Source organism: Mus pahari, chromosome 8 (assembly GCF_900095145.1).
Source record: "Mus pahari chromosome 8, PAHARI_EIJ_v1.1, whole genome shotgun sequence".
Classification (NCBI taxonomy): domain Eukaryota; kingdom Metazoa; phylum Chordata; class Mammalia; order Rodentia; family Muridae; genus Mus; species Mus pahari.
Window position 1 is genome coordinate 19,226,218 of NC_034597.1, and position 23,013 is coordinate 19,249,230.

Sequence of the window (23,013 nt, forward strand, 5' to 3'; positions counted from 1 at the left end):
CTTGCTCAGTTACACAGGGAGAAAGGAATAGAAACCTGGGCTGTAGACCTTCAGCTTTCTAGGATGAGGATTTGTCACATCTCAGGCACACCGCTAGCTTTGATGCATCTGAGGTGTCTGGTGCTCCCTTTCCAGTGTCTTCTATTGTTCGGCATCTGTTTTACAAACATGGTCTCTACAAACTCTGGAAACACTGTTGTGAAATATGACCCTGAAGGCTTCAAAGTGTCATCCTGGGGATTAGCCCTGTTATCCCCAGGGATTCTCATGTGAGTCTGGCTGCCAAAAATCCCTTTCACTGATTTGGAAAGGACATAGGGGGCTATAGTCCCATTTATAGGGGTGTGAGAGTAATTTCTAACATATGGCTCATGATTTACTGTCTTGAAGAAACATTTATCTGTGGCTCAGTAGCTAGGCCTCATCAGACCCAGATGATGAAAGCGTTTATGAGGAACGGACTTGCCAGTTCAATTATTATTTCAAGGGGTTGACTAACAGGAAGATTATACCATTGGAGTTGTTAGAAGGTAAACTCCAGTAGACAGCTTGAGTGTTTTTAAAGTGGTTAATTCAATTTCCCCTATATCTTCCCAATAATTCATCTCAAGAAGTTCTGGTTGTGTGTATTACACATGCATATATATATATGGAAGAAAGTCTGTCCTGTTCCTTGGGCATGAATTGAGAGTAACCTGCCTGGCCCTGGATACCACTGCTGTGTGGTGAGCTATATTTTAATTTATTTTCCATTTACTTGCTTGAGGACTTGTCTTTAATGGTCATAGTGGGAATTGCTTCCTAGATTTTCTCAGGATCTCTGTGAGAGGAGAGATGGGCAGTTTGCTTTCTCTGTCTCAGGACAGCATGATGTCACATGCCCAGTGAGCTGAACCTCCCTGAGAACCTTTTCCATCCTCAGCTCCCACCCAAGCCACCATGCTTGCTGTTGCCGCAGCTGTCAGGTGGGAACAGTGGGTGCAGGGTTGGTCTCCAGGCATAGGCAGCAGCAGTGTGGGCTGGGAACAGTAAACACTGCAGGAAGCCTTGTGCACACAAGGTAGCCCAGTGCTCTTTCCATACTTTAAACCAGGCCAGTGACAGAATATTTCTCCTTACTGTACCAGGTTAAACCACATCTACTACCTTACCATTCCCCAGGCCCAAAGTGCCCTTTTAGTTTATTCAAGGGACAACATCATGATGGTTTCATACTGAGTTCTTACGGTGGACTTATCCACATGATATATTTTATTGTCTCATTTTATTTAAAGAGAATAATACATGTTTACTCACGTACCCCTGCATATACTCATAAGCTATGGTTTCAAAGAAATTCAGTTGCTCATAGCTCTGGAGACAGAAGTCTGAAATCAAAATGTTGACAGGGCCCTTTGCCCCAAGAGTTTCTAGGGGAGAGTCCCCCTTGCCTCTCCCCGTTCTGATGGCTTTCAGTGGTCCTTGCTGTCCTTGGCTGACAGCTGTACTTCCTCCTGACTTCACCTCCACCCATGAAGAGCATTCTCTCTATCTTTCTGGCTGAGACCATACGTTGCCATCTTTAGATCATCCCCTCCTCTGATCCATGTGTCTTCTACCCATTTCAGCCCCACTCTGTTTTTCTCCTTTGAAGACACTGGACATCTATGGACTTTGGCCTACCCAGATAATCCTTCATTGTCTCATTTTGAGATCCTTAATTTAAAAATATCGACAAAGGCATTTTCCAGGTGAAGTCACACTGGCAGATTCTGACCAAATACATTATTTGGATGAGATGTGGAAAAGGATGCTGTTCCTCACCGTGGATGCATCTCCCACCTAGACCCTGACTCCCATACCTGAATTGAGAGTTTCTCAAGAGAATTCTAGGTTGTATTGGACCACAGAAGCTGTGGTGGCCAAGGAAGATTTTTTTTTCCTTTAGGGACCTTGTGGCTTGGTGGAAAATGTAGACACTGAAGTAATGAAAAAAATTTGACAATATCTAATGGCTACCTTATTGCATGGTCTCCCTTAGGAGAGAATCTCTATAAATTTCAATTTGTTGGTATATATAACAGAGATAAAGATAAACCCTCAGGCTGGGGATATGGTTCAGTGGGTGGTGTTGGTTATGTAAGCATAAAGACCAGATTTCAGCTCACCAGTTCCCACATAAAAGCTTGGTGTGGTTGAATGTGCTTGTAATCCCATCCCTTGTGGGTAGAGACAGGCAGAATCTGGGGCTAGCCAGATAGCCATTCTCCCCAAAATGGAGAGATTCAGGGAGAGACCCTGTTTCAAAAATAAGAGTGGAAAGCAACTGAGAAAGACATCCTCAGGTAAGCTTTGGGCCTTCACATGTCCCTACTCAGGCAAGCATACCTATGTGCACACACAACACACATAGGTATATACATCCTTATAAAACACATACACATGCTTGTATGTACACACACACACACACAGTGGGGGTGAACAGTGGAGAGTGTTATAACATTTAGGCTATTGTGGAGTTGTAGGTATCTGGATGCTGTTATTTGCTTGTTCCACCTTGGGTCAGTTATGGTCTAGAGACACAATCACAGGGTATGTGCAGTATCTTAGGAAATGGCATCTGCCTTAGATTTTATAAAGGAATTGTTCCTGACTTATTCCACTCCATCTGTCCATTCATTTATTCATCTATCTGATCTCAAGGCCTTGATCCTCTTGTCTTCTTGGTGTTAGCCTCTTCATCTGCAAACAAAGATTCTCCCAGGACCTCATGGGGTTGTGGGTGGCAGCTGTATTAGTCAGCAGGAGGAGACTCTGAGCTGGCTTAGGCTTAGAGAGCATGATTGCAACGGGTGAAGGTGTGTTGGTTTAGCTGCACACTCTGTGTGTACTGTGCCATGGTGATGTCAGCAGCCTACTGAACTTGTGCTCACATGACTATGGGGAAGCCCCTCCAGGTAGTAAAGTACTTATTTGCTAAAGCTCAGAACTTTATTCCTCTTGATCCTGTACTGGGACCTGAACCCCTGAGTACCAAAGTTTGCTCATGGGTATTTTTTTCTGCTTCCCACCAATACGCCTTTAATACCAGCTGGTACAATGTAGTCTCTACCAGAGATTCCCCTGTGTCAGCTCTGACTGTGTCTGACCTTCACCTGCGCCCCATTGCTGCCCTTCCATCCTCGCTGCCTCCTGCATACTGTACTTTGACAAAGGGCCCCCTCTGCCACAGTGTGGCATCTTCTGGCCTCCTTTTTGAGAATGGGTCTCTTTTCCAGCTGTCCTTCTGTGCTTGCTGATCTCAATCTCCTCTAACTCCAGACTGTCAGGAGGACATCTGATTTTTCACTTGGGTCATACTGTTAAGTAAGTTGTTACACCGCTAACACTTACTTAGCTGTGTTCCAGACACTCTTTTAGATGCAGCTGCCAACTGGTTTGCCACCTAGTAACCATTTCATCCTTACAACTCAGCTATTGTCTCTTCATGCCTGAGGCCATGAACAACAGAGAGATCCAGTCCCTTGCTCCAGGATTCACAGCGGATTTATGGCACATAATCCATAGGGGATAGAAATGCCAAAGCCAGCATTTATATCTATATGTTTCAAAGGGGAAGGACCCACTCACCATTTCCAGAGATGTGGGGGAAAAAAGTTTCTAAGTGCTATATTGTGTGTTTGGGACACAGTCTTCAGAACTCTCTGCGCAACAGCGAAGATGTTGTCACCTCTCTTATATTAGAGGAGTTTTATTCCTGCTGGCCTAACCATCAGGTTCATGCCAAAGAGGAGTCATTTCAAGCTGAAAAATTCACAGGGGCTACTCGCTCAGTTTGCTTGTGCTCATCGGTTAAGTCAGTCCATTGATACCAATATTCATAAAATAAGAGAAACCCAAAAAGTAGCCCAGGATTTCACAGAACTTGCTGCAAAAACTGGATGGCAAGGCTTGGAGGAGTATGGAGCTGGCTGATAGACGATCCCAGCAGGCCATGTGGTGTGCTCACCATCTGTATCCTGAAGCCCCTACTACAAAATGATGCTTTAAAGGCTTAATCTGTGGGACCCCATGAGCCCAGTGTTTGAAAGTTCTACAAGGGATGCTAAAAACCAGCTGCGTGTAAGGACCTGCTCTGGAGAGGTCCCTGCTTGTGCAGGTGAGAGTCAGTGATAGTGCACTGTCCCATGCGCGCATGCGTATAACGTCTCTGATACAGGAGCATATTTGTTAAATGTAGAACAGCATTGGTTCCATCAAGAATGATGGAAGGAGTGGTATTTTATAAGAAAAGTCCCTGGGAGAGAGAAAGGGCTAGGTTTCTAGCATAGAAGAACAATTAGACTCAGTGCTCTGTGGCAACTGTACCATGTAGGTCTCAGTTATACTTTGGAGTCTAGCAGAGATCTTGGGCTCTGCACTCCGAAGGCCCTTCTTCTTGAAAACTAGGTCTGGGATGAGCACTTACCCCCTAAGCTTGGATATGGATTATATGTGATAGCTCATTGTCAAGTAATTAGCAAATGCTTGGGCATGGCCAGAGGTACTAAAGAATATTATCAAGGGAAGGAATATTATCAAGAGAGAGAGAGAGTGGGTTGACTTAACACAGTAAGGAAGAGAGGTTTTCAGTTAGCAGCACCGTTCTGTGAAGTATGACTACCCTTCCAAGCTTCAGCTCAGTGACTCATCACTGACACAAAGGAACTTGAGGCGAGTGAGAAACTTGACCAGCTGGTTTCCACCTTCCCTTCTGGTTCTGTGAGCCCTTGCACTGTAAGTTATAGATGAGTGTTCGAATGATAGTCTCTAGCCAAAGAAGGACCACGTCCTTTCTGTATGAATGCTATTGTCGCCATCTCCTTCCCTGTTTCCTCCTATGGTCTAAAGCGTGGAGCATGTCTCTAGCCAGGGACATTATCTGTGTAGGAACTGCCCTACGCTCTGTGATCTGCTACCATCTGGACTGTGGGGGTGTGCAGGGAACACTCTGTTGATTCATTTGCCACTCCCTTCTGGCATCTCTAAAATGGGCCCTCTGGCTAGAGCTGGTAAGCAGCCAGGCCCTCCCTCTCTCTCATACCTTTTCAAGTACTGGAGAGAAAAGAGGCCATGAGAGAAAGCTGGAAAAGATGCAGACAGGTGGCACGAAAATGGAGCTGCCTTAGGGATGACTGGGCAACTTGGGAATCTATGTTTTAGAATGTGTGCTGCTAAGTGTGGTATCAAGAAAGTACTCTCTGAGGGTACTTGTGGGGTGCTGGGATGCCAAGAAGTACCCTAGGAGTTTCTGCAGTAGACTGTGTTGGGGCTCTTGTCCCTGGCCTCTGCTTGTTACACTATTAATCTTAGCACTACCACACTTTTTCTATTTGTTTCTTTCCTCTGCATAGATCTTGCTTCCCATCGTTAGTTACATGCTGACTGCTGGTCATGCTTCAGGTTTTGGTTTGAATGTTACCCTCTCCTGTAGACTTTTCCTGGCTGCCAGATTAAATTTATAAGAGGATGATAACACAATAAATAAGGTACTTAATTGATAGTACATTCAGGAAGTGGATTGTACATGGATTAGCTGGTTTCCAGGACCATTATTTCCTTTTCATTTTGGGCTGCAGTGAGATAGGGGATTGTGTTTAGACAGTCTTTGTGTGTGTGTGCGTGTGTGTGTGTGCCTGCCTATCTATCTATCTATCTATCTATCTATCTATCTATCTATCTATCTATCTAGATCAATAGATTGATAGACAGACAGACAGACAGGCAGGCAGGCAGGCCTGGAACTAACTGTGCAAATCAGGATGACCTCCAGTTTGTTATCCTGCTTTAGTGGCCTAATTTCTGGGATCACTGTGCCACATGACCACATGCCTGGCATCTCTTGTCATTTGCATTTCAGCATTTTCTTACACTTAAAACACTTACTGTGGCTTTGCATATTTGTAGCTTTAACCTGTTTTACTATTGGCTATTTTCTTTACTAAACAAGTAGCCTCAATGATAGCAGGGGCCACTTAATTCCCCTTTGTTCCTAAGACATATCACAGTATCTTATACATAGCAAGCAGTCCATTTATATGAGAGGGAATGTATTCGTTATTTTTCATTTGCTGTAATAAACCACTAAAATCAAAGCAACTTACAAAAGAGAGTGTTTAATTTGGGGCTCACAGTTCCAGAGAATGAGAGTCCATGGCCATCTTGGCAGGGAGCATGGCAATAGGCAGGTAGGCATGGTGCTGGAACTTTTGAAACCTTAAAGACCCCCTGCCAGTGACACACCTCCTTCAACAAGACCACACCTTCAAATCCTTCCCAAACAGTTCCACCAACTTGAGACCAAACATTTAGGAGTAAGAGCCTATGGGGACATTGTCATTCAAACTACTACAGAGGGGAGCAGATGGACTGAAGGAGAGGGAGGGGAGAGAATATAAATTCACTTATGTCTCATGTTTGCGTTTTCTTTGGAGGAAAAATAAATGCAAATCTGAAGAGTTACACTGCTAAAATAAAAGCTTTCCAGACACTAAATAGAACAAAGGGAATGGAATTTACCCTAATCACTTCTTGCTGGCTCAGATCAGGTTGTTACAACCTCTGAGTCAGGAAATGTAACAGGTGCTAGTTTGGCCTGACTCAGGGCCCCTGACAATGCTTTTGCTGGATAAGGATGCTGTATCCATGGCCTGTAGGAGATAAAGCTATGACTCAGGTTTGGTACACTTGCCAGAGATGTGCCTTTGGTGACTATAATGAGAGTCCTTACTGCCTAGAAGCCTCCAGCAGTCTGTAGGCAGTAGCTGGCAGGAACAGAGGTGGTGGGCAGCCTGCAGCTCTCTCCTCAGAGTGGTATAGACTGTGCAGTTCTTTTTTTCAGCTCTTCATTTTCTCAGCCTCAAAGTCAGTGCCTGCGCACAACACTTGTTTAAATGGTCTCTCTTTTCTGTGTCACTTTTCTTCCTTCTGTAGGGCTTTCCTTTAGTACCCTCTATTAACAACCTTGGTTTGGGCCCTACCTCTCAGCTATAGACCTAAGGTAGAAAAGCAGACCTAGACCTAACATATAGAAGTATTACTGAGAGCACCCGACTTTGCCATGGGTAGATGGAATAGTGTTCATTAGTAAGAAAGGATTTGAGTCAGAAGCTGCCGTTTACGGTGTTTCCTCTTATGTTGTTTCAGTTCAATGTAGAAAAAAATGACCAGCAAGGGACTCCCAAGATTGGTGAAAGATTCAGCTACCTGTATTAGTTTTATATTACTGCCATAACTTAAAATTGCACATTGAACAGTATGTAAAATGTAAGTCGAGCAGTCCCAGTGTGGCTCAGCTGGAGCATCTCTTTTGAGCTCATCAGGACAAAAATTAAAGAAATCATTGTCTGGGCTGTGTTCCTTTCAGTTATAAGTAGGGTTCCAAGCTCATTTAGCCCATCATCCCTATGGTCCATGGTGCAGCACTTGCATAGAATCCTTCTAGAGTTTAAGATCTCCTTGAATTCCCCAACTGTGGCAGTTTCTTTGGCTTCCAATCAGAGATCTCAGATTCTAAGGGCATATAATCTATTAAAGGGCAGTATAATCTCTTATTTTAATATCCGTATCGTAACAATAAAACATCTTTGCCATATCATGTGCCACCTTCACAGATTTTAGAAGCAGGAGAGGGATATCTCTGGGGGAACCAGATTAACTACACTTGAAGGTCCCGTGTGTTTGCAGAGCACCAACAGCCTACAAGTAGCAATCGAAACCAAGTGTTAACACCTAAAGGGGTGAGTTTAAGCGTCAGACAGGACTTGCTCACACTTCCAAGTGTGACTGACTCTGATCTTAGACATGTTATTTAACTCCCAGAGTGTGATCCTTCCCGTGAGGGTGGGAGCACTTCCATAGGGATGATATGCCTTTCCAATGGGCCTGTTGTTAACGGTTGAAGTTAACAATTTGTGGTGTGGCTCTGTCTTCTAGCATAGCCCATCTTTTGCCTTCAGACAGTGAGTTCCCTGAGATCTAGGCAGCGTGTCATTTGTTTGTTAGGCTTACTTGGTCTATCTCTACTTTCTGTATTAACTATTGAGATAAGAGTGACATTATTTCTTCTGAGATATTATTAACACAATCCAATAACAGTTTGATGTATATGAATTCTGTGAATTTCAATTGACTCCCAGGGTTACATCATATAAAGGACCAAGAAAAATCTATAAGGAGAAACCTTTAATGGTGGGCTTTGTAAAATGGACAAGTTCTACATTAAAATAAATTATGGGAAATGTATATGTACGGAGGAGACAGAGGTGCTATGATGTTGTGCTTCCAAATAACCATTTTGTGTGTGTGTGTGTGTGTGTGAAAGCAAAATTTAGATTACCAGTCAGTTTACATCAGATTTATTATCTCCATGGAAACAATTTCAGAGTCTGTAGAATTTTAAGTTTTCTGTAAATTCCTGGAATGAAGACATGTCTGCAAAGACCGACTGACTGCTTAGAGCAGTGGGGATGAGAGAAGCTGGGATGCTGCAGGTCCAGAGTCTAATTACAGTTTACCTTGCATTAGCCATTCCTTTCTCACGCCTCTGTCAGAGCTATCACTCTGTGACTAATAGATTAAAGACCTCTTAAAATGCATTAACTTAGCACATCACTAGCATCCAACATACAATAAGCTAAAAATGTCATCAGTTAGCATCTGAGACCCATAAGAGAGATTCCCCATCTTGCTGTGACCACCTCTTTGACGTATTTACCAGTACATTTAAAAATTGCCATGAGTTATGACTTTCTTTGATTTGTTGCTATAAAACTCCATGAAACTACTTCCATGTGGGAACACGAGACCTGGGCAACCAAGCTTTGTGATTCCTGGTCCTTGGTCACTCATATTTCTTCCTTTTCTTCCCTTTGAGGCAAGAACTATTTGTGTGTGTGTGTGTGTGTGTGTGTGTGTGTGTGTGTGTGTGAAATCTTTATAAAGATCATCATGACCTTATACAGTCTTCTTGCAATGTCCCTTCCCTTAGCTCTTGGATCTCATTTCCCAGTGTTCTGCTGATTACTATGTACATCTGACAGCATTTCCTGAATGTCCAAGGGAGGATATGAACTCCAATGAGAATGCATTTACTTGAATGTGAGCTATTGAAAGCAGAGGTTCTATGTGCATCTTATATGGCAGGCACTGGTTCCTCAGTAATCACTTCATTATTTACTAATTCAGATCTGGGAGTCATGGGCATATGGTCAGCAATATCAGGGCACAGAACAAATGGACAAGGGAAGCATTCTGCCAAGATTTACTTCTGATAGCCTTCCAGAAACACCAATAAAGGTTTATGAGCAACAATAGCGACAGTACGTTTCATTTCTTCAATGTGTCTGGTGTGAAAGCCTCACCAAGTGTGTCATAAGCTTCTTTCAGCTTCATCACCCCAGGAGATATACTTGATACATAGGAGGAAACTGAAGGTCAGAGGAAATTTAGCAACCTGCCCAAGATCACATTTCTAATTGTCTCTGAGGTGGGGTTATCAGATTCTTGCTTAACGTTGTGTAGTAAAGAATGTGGTCTATATCATTTCTGCCTTTTCTAATACATTTGGAGAATTCCTTGGTGATTGGCTTTGTAATCAGTCCTTAAATATCCCATGGGTGTCTTGAATAGCAGATCCGCAGGATCCACGTTTCAGGATAATTACCCATTGATTCAGCCTCGTTAATTTTTACTATTTAACTATTTGAGGTTATTTTAAAATGCCTCATCTGTCAAAGATTGCCAAGATTGTTGTCTTAGTTAGAGTTTCTATTGCTGTGAAAATATACCATGTCCATGCCAATTCTTATAAAGGAAAGCACTTCATTGGGACTGGCTTATAGTTCAGAGGTTTAGACCATTACCCATGGCAGAAAGCATGGCAGTGTGCAGGCAGACATGGTGTTGAAGAAGGAGCTAAGAGTCGGCAGGCAGCAGAAGCAACTGTGTGACACATTAGGCCTAGTGTGAGCTTATGAGCCCACCTCCATAGTAACACACTTTCTCCAACAAAGCCACACCTACTCCAGCCACTCCCTATGTGCCAAGCATTCAAACTCTTTGGAGGCCATACCTATTCAAACAACCACAGTGGTTAGTATAGCAGAGCCTCAAAATGTGAGTTGGATTGGTCTTAGGATCAGAGTCTGTGAATGCCCAAGTCTGTTTGATATACTTACTTTTATTATTTCATTTTATTATTATTATTATTATTATTACTGTTATAATGGCACAGAAGATTTTTATATAACCCATACTCATCCTCTTCCATGTTTAAAGGGTCTCTAGATTACCACCATATAAATCCTGTACAAATCGTTGTTACATTCAACTATTATTTTTTTACACTCGACTATTGATATAATAATGGCAAGAAAAAAAAAATCCCCTTGCTAGGTGCAGACACAATTTTCCTAGTACTTGTTTTAAAGAGTATTTTTATTTATATATGGAAAATTTCATACATATATACAATGTATCTTGATCATATCCACCCCTTCCCCATTTCAAACTCTCCTGGGGCTCCTAATATCTCCCCACCTCTTCCAATAACTAAGTGAGTCTAATTAATGCTGCCCATACAAACATGGGTTTGTGGTCTTCTGCCAAGACCTGGCAACCTACCAATGATCTGGAAACATCTTCAAAGGAAATGTCCTGCCTTCCAACAGCTCTCCACAACCAATAGCTTCTTAGCTTGGAGTAGGGCATTGGTAATCCCTTTCCAATCCATGTTGGATTTCCTAATAGTTTAGGTCCTAATGATTAAATTTAGAGATGAAAAACTCACAGGCAGAGAAGGTTGGCTTTAATGGAGCAGAATTATTCTTCCCCCACTTTTGTGGGCCTACTCATGCTTATTTTTTGTTTTAATATTTAATATAAATATCAGAACTATTTGATATCTAGATGCATTTCTTTTATGTTTTCAAGTACCAAAGAAAGCAATGGGAAATGGAAGGGCAAATCAAAGGAGACACAGGGAGGTTACTACAATGAGAGAAGGCAAACGGGATGCTACCTTCCAATGTCGTGTCAAAGCCAAGTGGCAAGCATGGGTTTTGATTAGCAGCCCAGGCTCTGGAGTCAGGCTGTCTGCAACAAATCCCTGCAGTTTATCAGTTTTTCTTGGGCAAGTTCCTAACTTCTCTGCTTCTGTTTCAAGTGAAAAAGGATGATAATAATAGTACCTGCCTCAGGAGGTTATTTTGAGAATTAAATACATTAATATTCATTGAGTGCTTTGAAGATTGCTTAGCACATAGTCATGCCTAAGTAAGCCCTAGCTATTATCCTCACAGCACACTGTTTTTGGTTGAAAGCACTGTAGAACATCAAGGCTCCCAAGTACAATATCATTTGTTCTATTTCAGTGGTCAAACAGTGTTGCACAACTATTCTTGGCTGACACACCAGTATTCTCTTGGAATATAGTAGAAACAGGTCGTCCTTGTGTTCATAACTCTGTTCATACTGCTCAGTGGTAGACACGGACATTACTCAGATATACCCAATTTTATAGGTTAGTATAAAATTGAAGCTATATTCAGGGATACAAAGCCATGAGAGGGTATGTGAAGGTGTGAACCTACATTCATCTGGAAGGTCTGCAAACAACCTTTCTGTGATAGGTTTATAATCTATGAGTATATTACCCCCAAATATCCATGGCTTAAAATACTGATTATTAACTCTCCCATAGGGTCTATGGGTCAGGAATTGAAGAGTTGCTTAGCTAGGGCATCATAATTTGAAGGCCACATATGATATTTCACCTTGACAGAACTGTTGTCATCTGAAGGCCTACCTTTGTCATAGCTCACTCATTCATGAAACTGTTGGCACGAGGCCCCTGTTTCATTTCTCCATAGAATGGTTTAGTATCTTTACGATGTGGAATATGGCTTCCTATACAGATAGTGATCCAAGCACAAGAGCAAAAAGGAAGCCACACAATCTTTTACAGCCAAGCCTCAGCAATCACATATACCACGTCCAGCGTACTCCATTTGCTGACAGTAAGTTGCTGAGTCCAGTCCATGGTGGTGACAGGAAAGGGGATTTATAAAGAGGATGCACAGGATGTAGACATACTTTCAACTACCTCTAGGGAGATGGATGCGTTTTTCTGAGATTGCTAGGATCAGTATTAAAGAAACCCTAGATAAGAGATTGAAACATTCTACGTAATGGGCCAGCTAGCAAATACTTTCGGTTGTCTGTGGTTATCTGGTCTCTGTTAGTGCTACTAAGCAATGCCATTACAAAATAGGAGCATCCATAAGCCGTGCTCCAGTAAAATTTCATTTATCAAAATTTGGTGAACTCTATGGGGCCTATGATCTACAAATTGATCAACATTGTAAACAAAAGAAAATAAGAGAAGGATAAATACAAGAAAAACAGCCTGTTAAATAAAAGACATAATTGTTATGCGTTTCAGCTACATGGGACAGAGTTGGGCTTTAGTCCCAGTCCCAACTACTGCTTAACTTCTTGAAATATTATTTGTAATGGAAAAAAGTAAAGAATAGGAAACTCTCATACAGATACATCCCCAAAGCCTATGTCGTTTCACAGAAATCAAACTTCAGTATGCAATTTGATATTTCTGTAACTTCTGTAAGGCAGTGTAGCTTGTGGGGAGCTTTGTACTGTTCATGTAATAAGCCCAGAGACGAACGGCAAAGAGCTGACACCAGGACATTTCTGCACAGGTAGAAGCAAGGCAGGTTGCAGAATTTCACTAATTGCTATTCTGCTGATGTTTGTCAAAGGTTGTGGTTGTGGTAAGAATATACATGGTATGAAACCTACAACTTTAGCTATTTTTAGTGCATGGATGAGTAGTGTTGTTATCCACATTGTCGTACATTATAACCTGTCTCTACAACTTTCGTTTTCATTTTGCTAAACTGAAACTCTAAATCCTCCTCCCCTACTCTCTGGAGTCTTTATTTCTGTATTTGTAATTGGCCTATTGCACTTAACAAGATGCCTTCAAGGTTGTAATAGTTATTAATTTTTTTCTACTTTGTACATTTTGACATTTGTTTGTCTGTTTACCAATGGATGGACATGTGAATTGTTTCTACCTGTTGTTTATTGTGATACTTGGTTATTGTGACCCTATGAACTTGACTGTATAATATAAAGTTAAGTTTTGATCAATGGTGCGCTAACTATCACTGAGTTACTAGTTAAATGACTAATCTTCTATGAGCGTCTCATAACATGCCTTGCTTTTGCTTAGATCTCCCAGCCTTGTTTTTCTAATGGAAAAATCAGCATCTCCCCAATGAATGCCAAACATTGGGCTTCAATATTTAAGACCTATATGGCTTGGTGTTTAAAACTACTTTATTAATAATTTCCCCAGTTGGTTTTGGTCTTTAGGGGTTTTCCCCCTATGATGCTAAGGTCTGAATTCGGAGCCTCACCCATGCTAGCAAGTACCTTTTACCTGAGCTATATATCCTCAGCCCCAAGAATGGTAGCCATGAAATGTGGCTACAGCTTCTTCTGCATTCTACCCTGCAATCCAAAAAAGAGTTATCACTGTCTCAAAATGTAGCACGGCAAAGTGATGCTATAGGGTTGGATCCTCAAAGACAGTGCAGTCGCTTGCTTATCCTCTAGAACTTTTGCTCTCAGAGGCTTTTAACTAAGCATAAGAAGTCATCTAACCTGGAGTCTGCCATGCTTTGAGGATACCCAAGCCACTGTGGGAGACTATATGTTTGTACTCAGAGAGACAATTCTAGCTAAGCTCAGCCTTCAAATTGTTTTCCAGGTACATAGAAAGACAATCAGGGAAGAGGCCATCTTGAGAGTGGGCCCAATCCTTCCTGTTCTGAGCTCCAGGCATTCATTTGATAGAGAGAACTCATTCCTATCATATATATATATATATATATATATATATATATATATATATATATACATTCCTGACCTACAAATTCATGAATACAATAAAATAGCATGTAATAGCATTAAATTGTGTTGACTTGTTGATACCATAAACTTCCAGAAGCATGTAAGATAGAATCGGGTAAAAATAGTAATTACGTTTGAGAAGGAAGTTAAGTTTTGAATGTTTTTTTTTTTCCTTCCTTGTCTTCTGAGGAAAACATGTGTGATATCTATAGACACTGTATTGCCAGGCTCATCTTGGTAGCTAGTGAAGATAACACTCTATCTTCACTGGTCTTTCTCTTCCATTCTCCACCTTATTTTTGGACACAGGGCCTCTCATTTAACTTGGAGCTCACTGGGCTGGCTGGCCAGGGGGCGCCACTGGGATTTTCCTGTCTCTCATTTGTGTATAAACACACACACACACACACACACACACACACACACACACACACACACACACATGCACGGGCACAGTGCTAGGGTCACAGATGTCTACTGTCACTCTCATTTTTCACATGGATACTGGGAAGCTAGAATTGGGTTGGTCCTCATGTTTTTGAAATAAGCACTTTTCCAGTTGATGTGCCAAGAAATGTCACAACAGTGAGCCACTTGAGACTTCGTGGCCAGAATTCTAGACACTTGGTATAATTCCAGACTGATCACCTGAAAAGGATGACAGTTGGACCTGCACTGCCAGGATTCCCCCCCCCCCTTCTCTTTTCTTTCTCTTTTTAAAACTGAGACTTGGTGTGACTAGACACACTGGCCAGAGATTAGCATTTTAGTCAGCTGCCCATTAAATTAGCACTGTTCTCAGGCTAGAAGGCACTGTTCTTCCATCCTCTCCTCACCCCCAGGAAGCAGGTTTTTTTTTTTTTTTTTTTTTTTTTCAGAGAGGAGGAGGAGGAGGGATGTATCCAGCTCCTTGGGTAGGGATATAAGGTCCTGATGTCTGACTCTAAATGGCATGCTCTTTGAGCTAAAGGTTTCGTGGATGCTTTTAGCCCCAAATCCTGGCTCAAAAGTAAAATTCCAATCCAGGCCCTGTGAATCAATAAAGCACCACACACTGGTGTGTGTGTGTGTGTGTGTGTGTGTGTTCACTCTAAGAGAGAATTCGCACTTTAAAATTTTCAATTTCAATTTGTGTAGAGATCTTTGACTCAGAAAAGCCTTAGGTTGCAGTGTACTTAAGCTAAACGTTGTGGAAACCTTAAATTCTCCCAGGGAAAGCCGCTTGCTATTTCTGATGTTTGGTGGGGTGCATCTCACAGCCGGCTAGGAATAGTTTCCAGCATCCAGGAGGGAACTCATTTACTGTCTAGTTGGAAAAACTTGGGCATGTAATCACACACTACAGTCTCTAGCAATTTCCAAGCAGCAAGCAGCTCAGGATTGATAAGGCATTTCTTTCCCTTGCCGCTATTATAGAGGCTGAGGCAGAGAAGCTGGGGCTTCTCCAGGTAAAGCCTGCAGCTCTAAGGCGTATCTTCACAGGAGGGTATTGTTAACTCACACTCTCCTTTTCTGTAGCTGTTCAGAATCATTTTTTGACTTTTGATTGAATGTCAAAATTCAATCAATGTTCAAATCATGGTTCAGGGACTCAGGTGTCTCTTACACCAGGCCTTGCCATCTTCCTGGTCTTACGAGTCCTTTAGCTCTGGATTAACAGATAGGAAGGGAGGGAGGCCTAGGAGTAGCTTAGAAGTTTGCCTGGGAGAGCCTTCTAATATCTTCAGTTTAGATAGGATGTGGTGGCAGGGAGCTTCCTACGGAATTCTGCACTATGGGAGAGGAGCCCAGAGCTTAGGGATCATTGCTCCTTCCTGCCAAGGCACAAGTGAGCATTTCCAGAATCTCAGAGATGAAGGAGTCACTAAGATGGGTCCTTCAGATGCTCTGTGCACTTGAACACAGGTTATAACAGATTCTTACCTAGGGATCACCCAGGGATCGAGGTGATCTCTACACACTGAGGTCTTGATGGGCAGAACCAGCGAGGGTAAGGATCACAATTCCCAGCTATGTTCTTTTTTTAAGGAGTGACACGGAAGGCACAATCCAGTCTGGAGTCTGAGCTACTGTGTCAGAGGTATGCTGACTAGAACAAGAATCATTTTTGCTTTTGCAAGATTTTTTTCTACATCTTTAGCTTTTTAAGAAAAATGTATATCTATTCTAATATGTTCACGTTCGGCAGAAATTTGAGCAGCAAATACCTTAATCCTGTGGTTTTAAAATTAGCTCCATTGATCTGTTGTTTCTTGATTATTTTGACCTGTTTTCCTCAAGTTATCTGAAGAGTTTTTAATTCTAGGATAGGGTTGATTATGGAATGAAACCATCATTTCTCAGCTTTTCTTTGTTTAAGAAGCTAGGTCTTGCTCTATGGACCAGGGTTCCCCAGCTTCCTAGTTGCTGGAGATCACAGGGGTGTGCTGCACTTTGCTTTTTATCAAAGATTATTATTTTTTACATTTATTTTTATCTTACTATGTATGGATGTTTTACTTGCATGTGTGTCTGTGCACTGTGTGCATGCAGTGCCAACGGAGGCCAGAAGAGGGCATTAAATCCCTCGAAATGAGTTTCAGAGACTTGTTGGCCACCCTGTGGATGCTGAGAATGGAAGCTGAACACTGTGGAAGATCAGCCGGTGCTCTTACCCACTGAGTCATCTCTCCCCTCTTTAAAGATTGTCTTGGCACTGCTTGCTGTCAGAACCACTGACCTGCAAAGTCCTTTTTTTTTTTTTTTTTTCTACCAATAACTATATGGACTAGCTCTGAGGAGTGACTTGGTGTTTTCTTATCTTTGAGATTTGATAGGCCTGGTGAACTGCAGCAATGTTGGAGGCACTCGTAGGATTAAGTTGCTTTCTTTAGAGGTTGAAGTTCATGTGCGATTCATCGCATGATATATGGAACCAGGTTGGCTGTGACCCATGAAAGCTGGATGTTGAAATTGTTTCAATTAAATATACAAACTCAGAATTAAGTACATTATAATAAACTAATAATCCCCTCATTCATTGTTCATTAGGTCATTACATTATTATTATTTTTTTAATTTCAGTGTCTTAGAAAATGCTATATGAGGTCCTATTTTATACTTTCTGCATTTTCTACTCTAATACAAAACACCTGTACTAGGTACGTTCTAAGACAAGTGATGCATTAAACACACAGTTCTGAGCCCCTGGAGGCTCCTGCTTGCATCATGTCTTGAAGAATTGTCTCATGATGAGGGTCATGTACAAAGTGCTTGAGAGACAAGCTTACTCTTGTAGTGACCTCTTAGGCAAACATGCCAAAACAAGGTCCCACGAGGCGTACTTTCTCCTGTCTGAACACCATGTTCCTAGTTGCCAGTGGCCCCACTCGGGGGCGCCATTTAAGGTTCTGCTGCCTCTCATACTGCCACACTCGGAACCTAGATTCTTTTTTTTTTTTTTTTTTTTTTTTTTAAGTTTTTAAATATTTCAATCTTTATCTACATACTTATAATTTTAGGATTTAGAGTTTTCCCACAAGGGTAAATAGAGAATATTAGAGAATAATAGAGAAATGAGAATGTAGCATCTTCCTTTTTATTTTTTTTTCTACTCTTTTTTTTTTTTTTATTATTTTCTTTATTTACATTTCAAATGCTATCCCGAAAGATTCCCATACCCCTCCCCCCACCTCTGTTCCCCTACCCACCCACTCCCACTACTTGGCCCAGGCCTTGCCTTGTGCTAGGTCATATGGAGTTTGGAACCTAGATTCTAATGCAGCACTGGAGACCCAGTTAGACGGTGTCCCAGCCACAGCACGTCCGAGCTCCCACTAAATGACACCAGTTATGTGGCTTCAAGAAGGCCATGATAGATGCAGGTGCTTAAATATTTGCCAGAAGCACCTTGGACTCACTTTCTATGTAGGTCACCTTCCTCATTTGGTAGTGCTGAGGCACTTAAGAAATAAGCGGCACCACAGACAGTAGATGCTCAATAAAAGACAACTGTCTATAAGGTTGGTCCTTCAAAAGCGCTTGCCGCCTCCAAGGAGCTGAACATTGCCAGATCCTTCAGCCATAAGCCCCTGGACGGACTGAGAAAATCTTTTGGTTTCTCTCTTCATGTAATAGGATCAGCAGCTCTAGACCCCTATCCCTTCAGGGCTATGTTGCCAGAAGAAATGTGGCAACTGATGTGGTTTATGCTGCTCAGAGTGTTGAGGGTGGGTTACAGGTCTCAGGACTGCAAGCTCAGGTCTGTGGGGAACGGTCAGTGCCCAGCCTGGTCTTTGGCACACAGTCAGGATTTCTTGGTCATTGGCATAAAAGATTACCAAAGGAGGGTACTGGTAAAAGTTACCTGTTCCTTACCTTGTCCCGGATAGGGCTATCGTTTAGTGTGGAATGTGGTTTTTTTCTAACAGTTTTTACATCTGTGTGTCCTGCCTTTATGGAATGGTGGTGTCAGTAAACAGAAATGCTGAAAAGTAGTTCATTTTAATTGTCCTCGTGGGAAAAGCTAGAAATTATATTGCTTCTCCCCAGTTTTTTTTTTTTTTTTTAACATCATTAACATTTATCGTCCAGTAGTTCAAAAGCCTAGAGGTACTCCATATTGATTCCCAATTGACTTTTCTTAATAAATAAATCTTATAACTAGACCTTTATAAATGGGCTGTAACAGTAGCCTGCATACGTGAGTCCTGTATTTACCCTCTGGTAACTACTTCCACAAAGCCGGTGACATTTGTTAAGGAAATCGAAGCACGACAGGAACAAACCAGGAACAAACCTTGGTGTTCTCTCCTAAGATGACTTTTTAAAGTCTTGGCAAATGGTTCTTTTGAAGAGAGGCATGCGGCAGGGGGGGGTGGGGGGAGGCTTCAGGCTTAAAATCATAACGGTGCTATTTGCTCTTTACCCAAGAGAATCGCAGCCTTCCAGGAGTTTTGGGGTTGACCAGTTTTGTCTCTCCTTGGGCAGAGTTGATTTTTGATGCCAATTTTAATTTCTTGGCATCATGATCTGTAAGCATATCACCCACGGATGTAATTTTTGAGCAAGAACTCGAAGTGTAAAACCATAAGCGAGAGATTCACAGGGACTCACCAGAGCACTCCAAAAGTGTCGCGGTTGTACTGAGATGGCTTTAAATCGCTCAGTGCAGACCTGCTTCTGTAGCAAAATGCCATGCGAGCAGCAGATTTGCAGCCACGTTAGTCATTTTCCTTCCTCCGTCTCCTTGCTGTGCCTGTGCTGGGAGCACAGAGTAATAGAATTTCGTAAATTATGATCCGAAGGCTGGGCACCAGCCCGTGTTGAACAGTGTTTGGACTATGATCACTTTCTGGCTTTGTCACAGTTGACATTAATTATTGATGGAAGTTTCAGAAATAGCGCATGTGCCAGGAGCCTTTCACCGGAACACAGGCTGCAGGCAGGAGGGATGCTGAAGAGTGTGGGGGAAGAGGCACCTGTGGCTTGTTTATGTCTACATACAGGGAACCTGGACGTGGTGGGCTGTGTGGTAGCCGCGTAAAGGTCATGGTATAACAGAAGGATGAACCGTCAGGCTTACTTTTATCGTGTTCCTCCCCAGGAATTGCATCGAAGAGGCCAACTTCAGCCGGAGCCAGCCAAGACGAAGGCTCTCCAGACTGTCATCGAAATGAAGGTAGGAGCTAAGCACATTTGTCAAAACTAGCTGTGCCTGGGAGTTTGTTGTGACTGGATAGTGACTGACAAACATCTGCATGAATCCAGTGGTTGTCCCCAGACACCTCACAGGGTGCTCCCTATGTCTCTGGATCTCTTTGCTTTTCTTAGTGAGTTTCTTTTATTGTCCCTTTAATTACAGAGCTTTTCCAGGCAAAAGGACAAAGGGCTCAAGTAGCTTTTGTTTAAAAGGAGCTGTGCTCCTTCCCACAAAGGGGCTGATGCCTTTAAGGGCTCTTTTATTTGAGCATTACAAATGTTTATTTCTAAATCAAGTAATCCTGCTCCACCTCTCCCCACAGTTATAATGAAGAGACACCTTTGAAAAACTAGGATTTGACATCGTGATGTGCTGGAGATATTAAATCTGGAAAATCCAGCATCCCCAGTACTCACTTTTCAAAGAACGATATTTTCTTTTAATTCCAGTAGTTTCTGCTTAGCCAGTCTGGAAGTAAAAATAATTTATTTAATACTTGCAAAGTATAGAAATACTATTGAGAAACACAGAAACTATTCTAGGAATATTTTACATATATATGTATATATCCTCCTCACTGAGTTTAGGGCACGTGAGGAATAATCAAATCGGTGGGGATGGACACACCTGGTCTATGATCAAGAAACAAATGTAAATGTAACATTTGTTTGTTAAAGTCTAGATGTTTGGACTCCAATATTTCCAATTTTCTTTTTTCTTTTTGCCAGAAGGAAACAAATGATAAAAAAATATTTATTTTCAGCATGAGTAGATCTACAGTCTACAGGATCCATACTTGAGGCCATACTCAGAGATTTTCAGACCCTACTAGCCAGTGTGAATCCCTAGGTTTGCCCATAGATCACACATCTTCATGTGTTACACTGCATGACTCTGAATTGTCTGTTAAATGTTCCCGAGCCCTAGAGAAAAACTTACGTGAACTGTTGAATTTGTGGCATATGTAATCGAGACTTGAGAGTTTGTTCTTAACTATGACAGTGTTTTTACCAGAGGAATTGGTTTGGTGGCAACAGTCTAAAACAATGACTTTACAGCTCTACACCTCCAGGTCACTTACCTGAATGAGGTTCTCAGGAGATACAGGCTGGTTTGGAAAGTATCATTTGAATGAACCACTAATAAGATTAGGCAGTAATGATTAATACTAGCTTGAGTATTATTGATCAGTATAACTTTAATTTATTTTGAAAGGAAACTTATTTTGTACTTAGAAAGCAGTGTTGTTTGTGGTTGGCATTTCAACTTCTCTTGACATTGTCGCCAAACCTGAAACTAGATTGAAGGAAAAAAATAAATAAACCCAACCAAACTTCACCCCCCCCCACACACACACATTTGCATGAGAGGAAGAGAGAGAGACAGAAACAAAGACAGAGACAGAGACCAACTGAAATGAGTTGCTTTTTATTTTATAAGTATGGTTCAGCCTCCTTTACACTTACCTTTACACCGACTGCCTCAGTGGTCAACACAAAAAGTAATAAGGAAGAGAATGTATATAATCTATTTCTAAATTTCCATTCCTTTAAATAAAGAAAAAGGGAATTCTAGAAATCTCTTGAGAGTCATCTTGCCAAGTATGAACAATGTTTCTTTGTTAGATGTCACCATTCAAAGACAGATAAATTTTTGGTGACTGTTTAAAGTAGAAATTCTGTTTTATTCTATTTACTGTTGTAGCTTCTTATCTTACTATAAGACAAAAAAAAATAAGTAAAGAACTTTCATTCTACCAGGCTAAGTGGGAAAGCATAGAATGTAAGGGGGAGATTAAGGTAAATATTCTCTATATTTATCATATTCTCTATAAACTGAGCCTGAAAGTTTTCTTCAGTAGATGTTGGTGATGCTGATTGTAGGTACAGAATCATATTTTTAGGATCAATAAAGATCAATGTATGTCCCAGGAAACAGAGACCAGTTCTGTTGTCCTTTTGTGCATGCACCCCCCCCCCCAGCTCATAGGAGTGTTGTCTTCTATTTTATTCATAGAGAAATCTGGTCCAATTAGCATCTAGACTCCACACACCTAAAGTGAGTTAGAGAGGCTCTTGGTGCAGGGTTATCTCCTACACCACGTGTATACTTGAGACAGAGGCTCTGATCTCATCTAATTTTGTACATTACAAATTAGAGGGAGGCTGGACAGTGGTGGCGCACACCTTTAATTCCAGCACTTGGGAGGCAGAGACAGGTGGATTTCTGAGTTTGAGGTCAGCCTGGTCTACAGAGTGAGTTCCAGGACAGCCAGAGCTACACAGAGAAACCCGGTCTCAAAAAAAAAAAAAAAAAAAAAAATTAGAGTGAGTTTTAGGAACCCAGACAGGACAAGCCTTAGAGGGGACTCATGAACAGAACTTAAACTCAGAGCTTGGAATTTGAGATTATTTTTTGTCTTGGCTTTGGCCAAAAATCACCATTGTTAACTAGTGCTTTGCCAAATCTGAAGTTAAATAAAAGGAATAGTTTGCTTAGTAGAGGCAGTCTCGTGTCTCATGCATCTCTCATACTGGCCTCAAACTTACTATGTAACCAAGGATGACCATGAAATAACACCTGATCCTCCTGTCTCTCCTTCCCAAATACCATGGTTACATGTGTCATTATGCCCCATTCAGAAATACAGAAAAGCCTCTCTGTGAGCCCCCTAGTTTCAGGAAGATGACATAAATTAGAGCTGACAAGATATTCCATACTTGTCCCTTGTTCCTTAGGGAAACTGAGGGTGAAGTTAGGAACCCCATTTGTTTCCACAAACATTTGCATCAGCTCTGCAAAGGGGCTTGCTGTGAGGGTCTGCAGTGTCTTGCTTCTCTCAAGCTTTGTGTGATCTTCAGCCCACCGCTCTCTGGGAACTCTGTGTGCCCTACAGACTTGCTGCTCTGTGTGGAAGTCTTTGCAGGTCCTGGAGAAGGGATCTGTATCCCGATAGGGGATGGTCCTCTCCAGATACACCTTCCAGCATCCAGTTGGTCCAGGGCTAAAGTCTGCTGAGTAAAAGGAAGAGAAGAAAATGATGTCATTGATGGTCTATCTTTTTGCAGGAATCTCCACGCTTTAAAATTGGCCCTGATTTGGTCTGGCAGGTATGTCCCACATTTGTATGTGGGAAACTGTGTGCACTTCTCTGAGAAATTCCTTTCTTGTGGAGCCCCTTTGCTGATTCTATGGCCAAAGATGCTTTCCTCCACTCCTTCCCCTCTGCTGAGAGCTGCCTGTAAGGACAGCTCAAACGCCAAGCTTTCATTTCTCTATTTAATGCTAACACCTTTGAAAGAATGTATTCTTACACTGTCTTCAGTATATCTGACACATTATGAGCATGTTGCCCAAAGCTTTCGCTTTCTTGAGTTCAT

The 23,013-nt window shown here is 41.8% G+C and overlaps 1 protein-coding gene across 14 annotated transcripts in view; it reads left to right on the forward strand.

Annotated features, from left to right (window-relative positions):
• Positions 1–23,013, forward strand: part of Erc2 (ELKS/RAB6-interacting/CAST family member 2) — an 841,097-nt gene that overhangs the window by 237,265 nt on the left and 580,819 nt on the right. For all 14 annotated transcript variants that reach the window (XM_021202981.1, XM_029541503.1, XM_029541494.1 and 11 more), the window contains one exon: positions 19,538–19,612. In XM_021202981.1, coding sequence (XP_021058640.1) covers positions 19,538–19,612 — 75 coding nt within the window. The remainder of the gene's footprint in view (positions 1–19,537; positions 19,613–23,013) is intronic.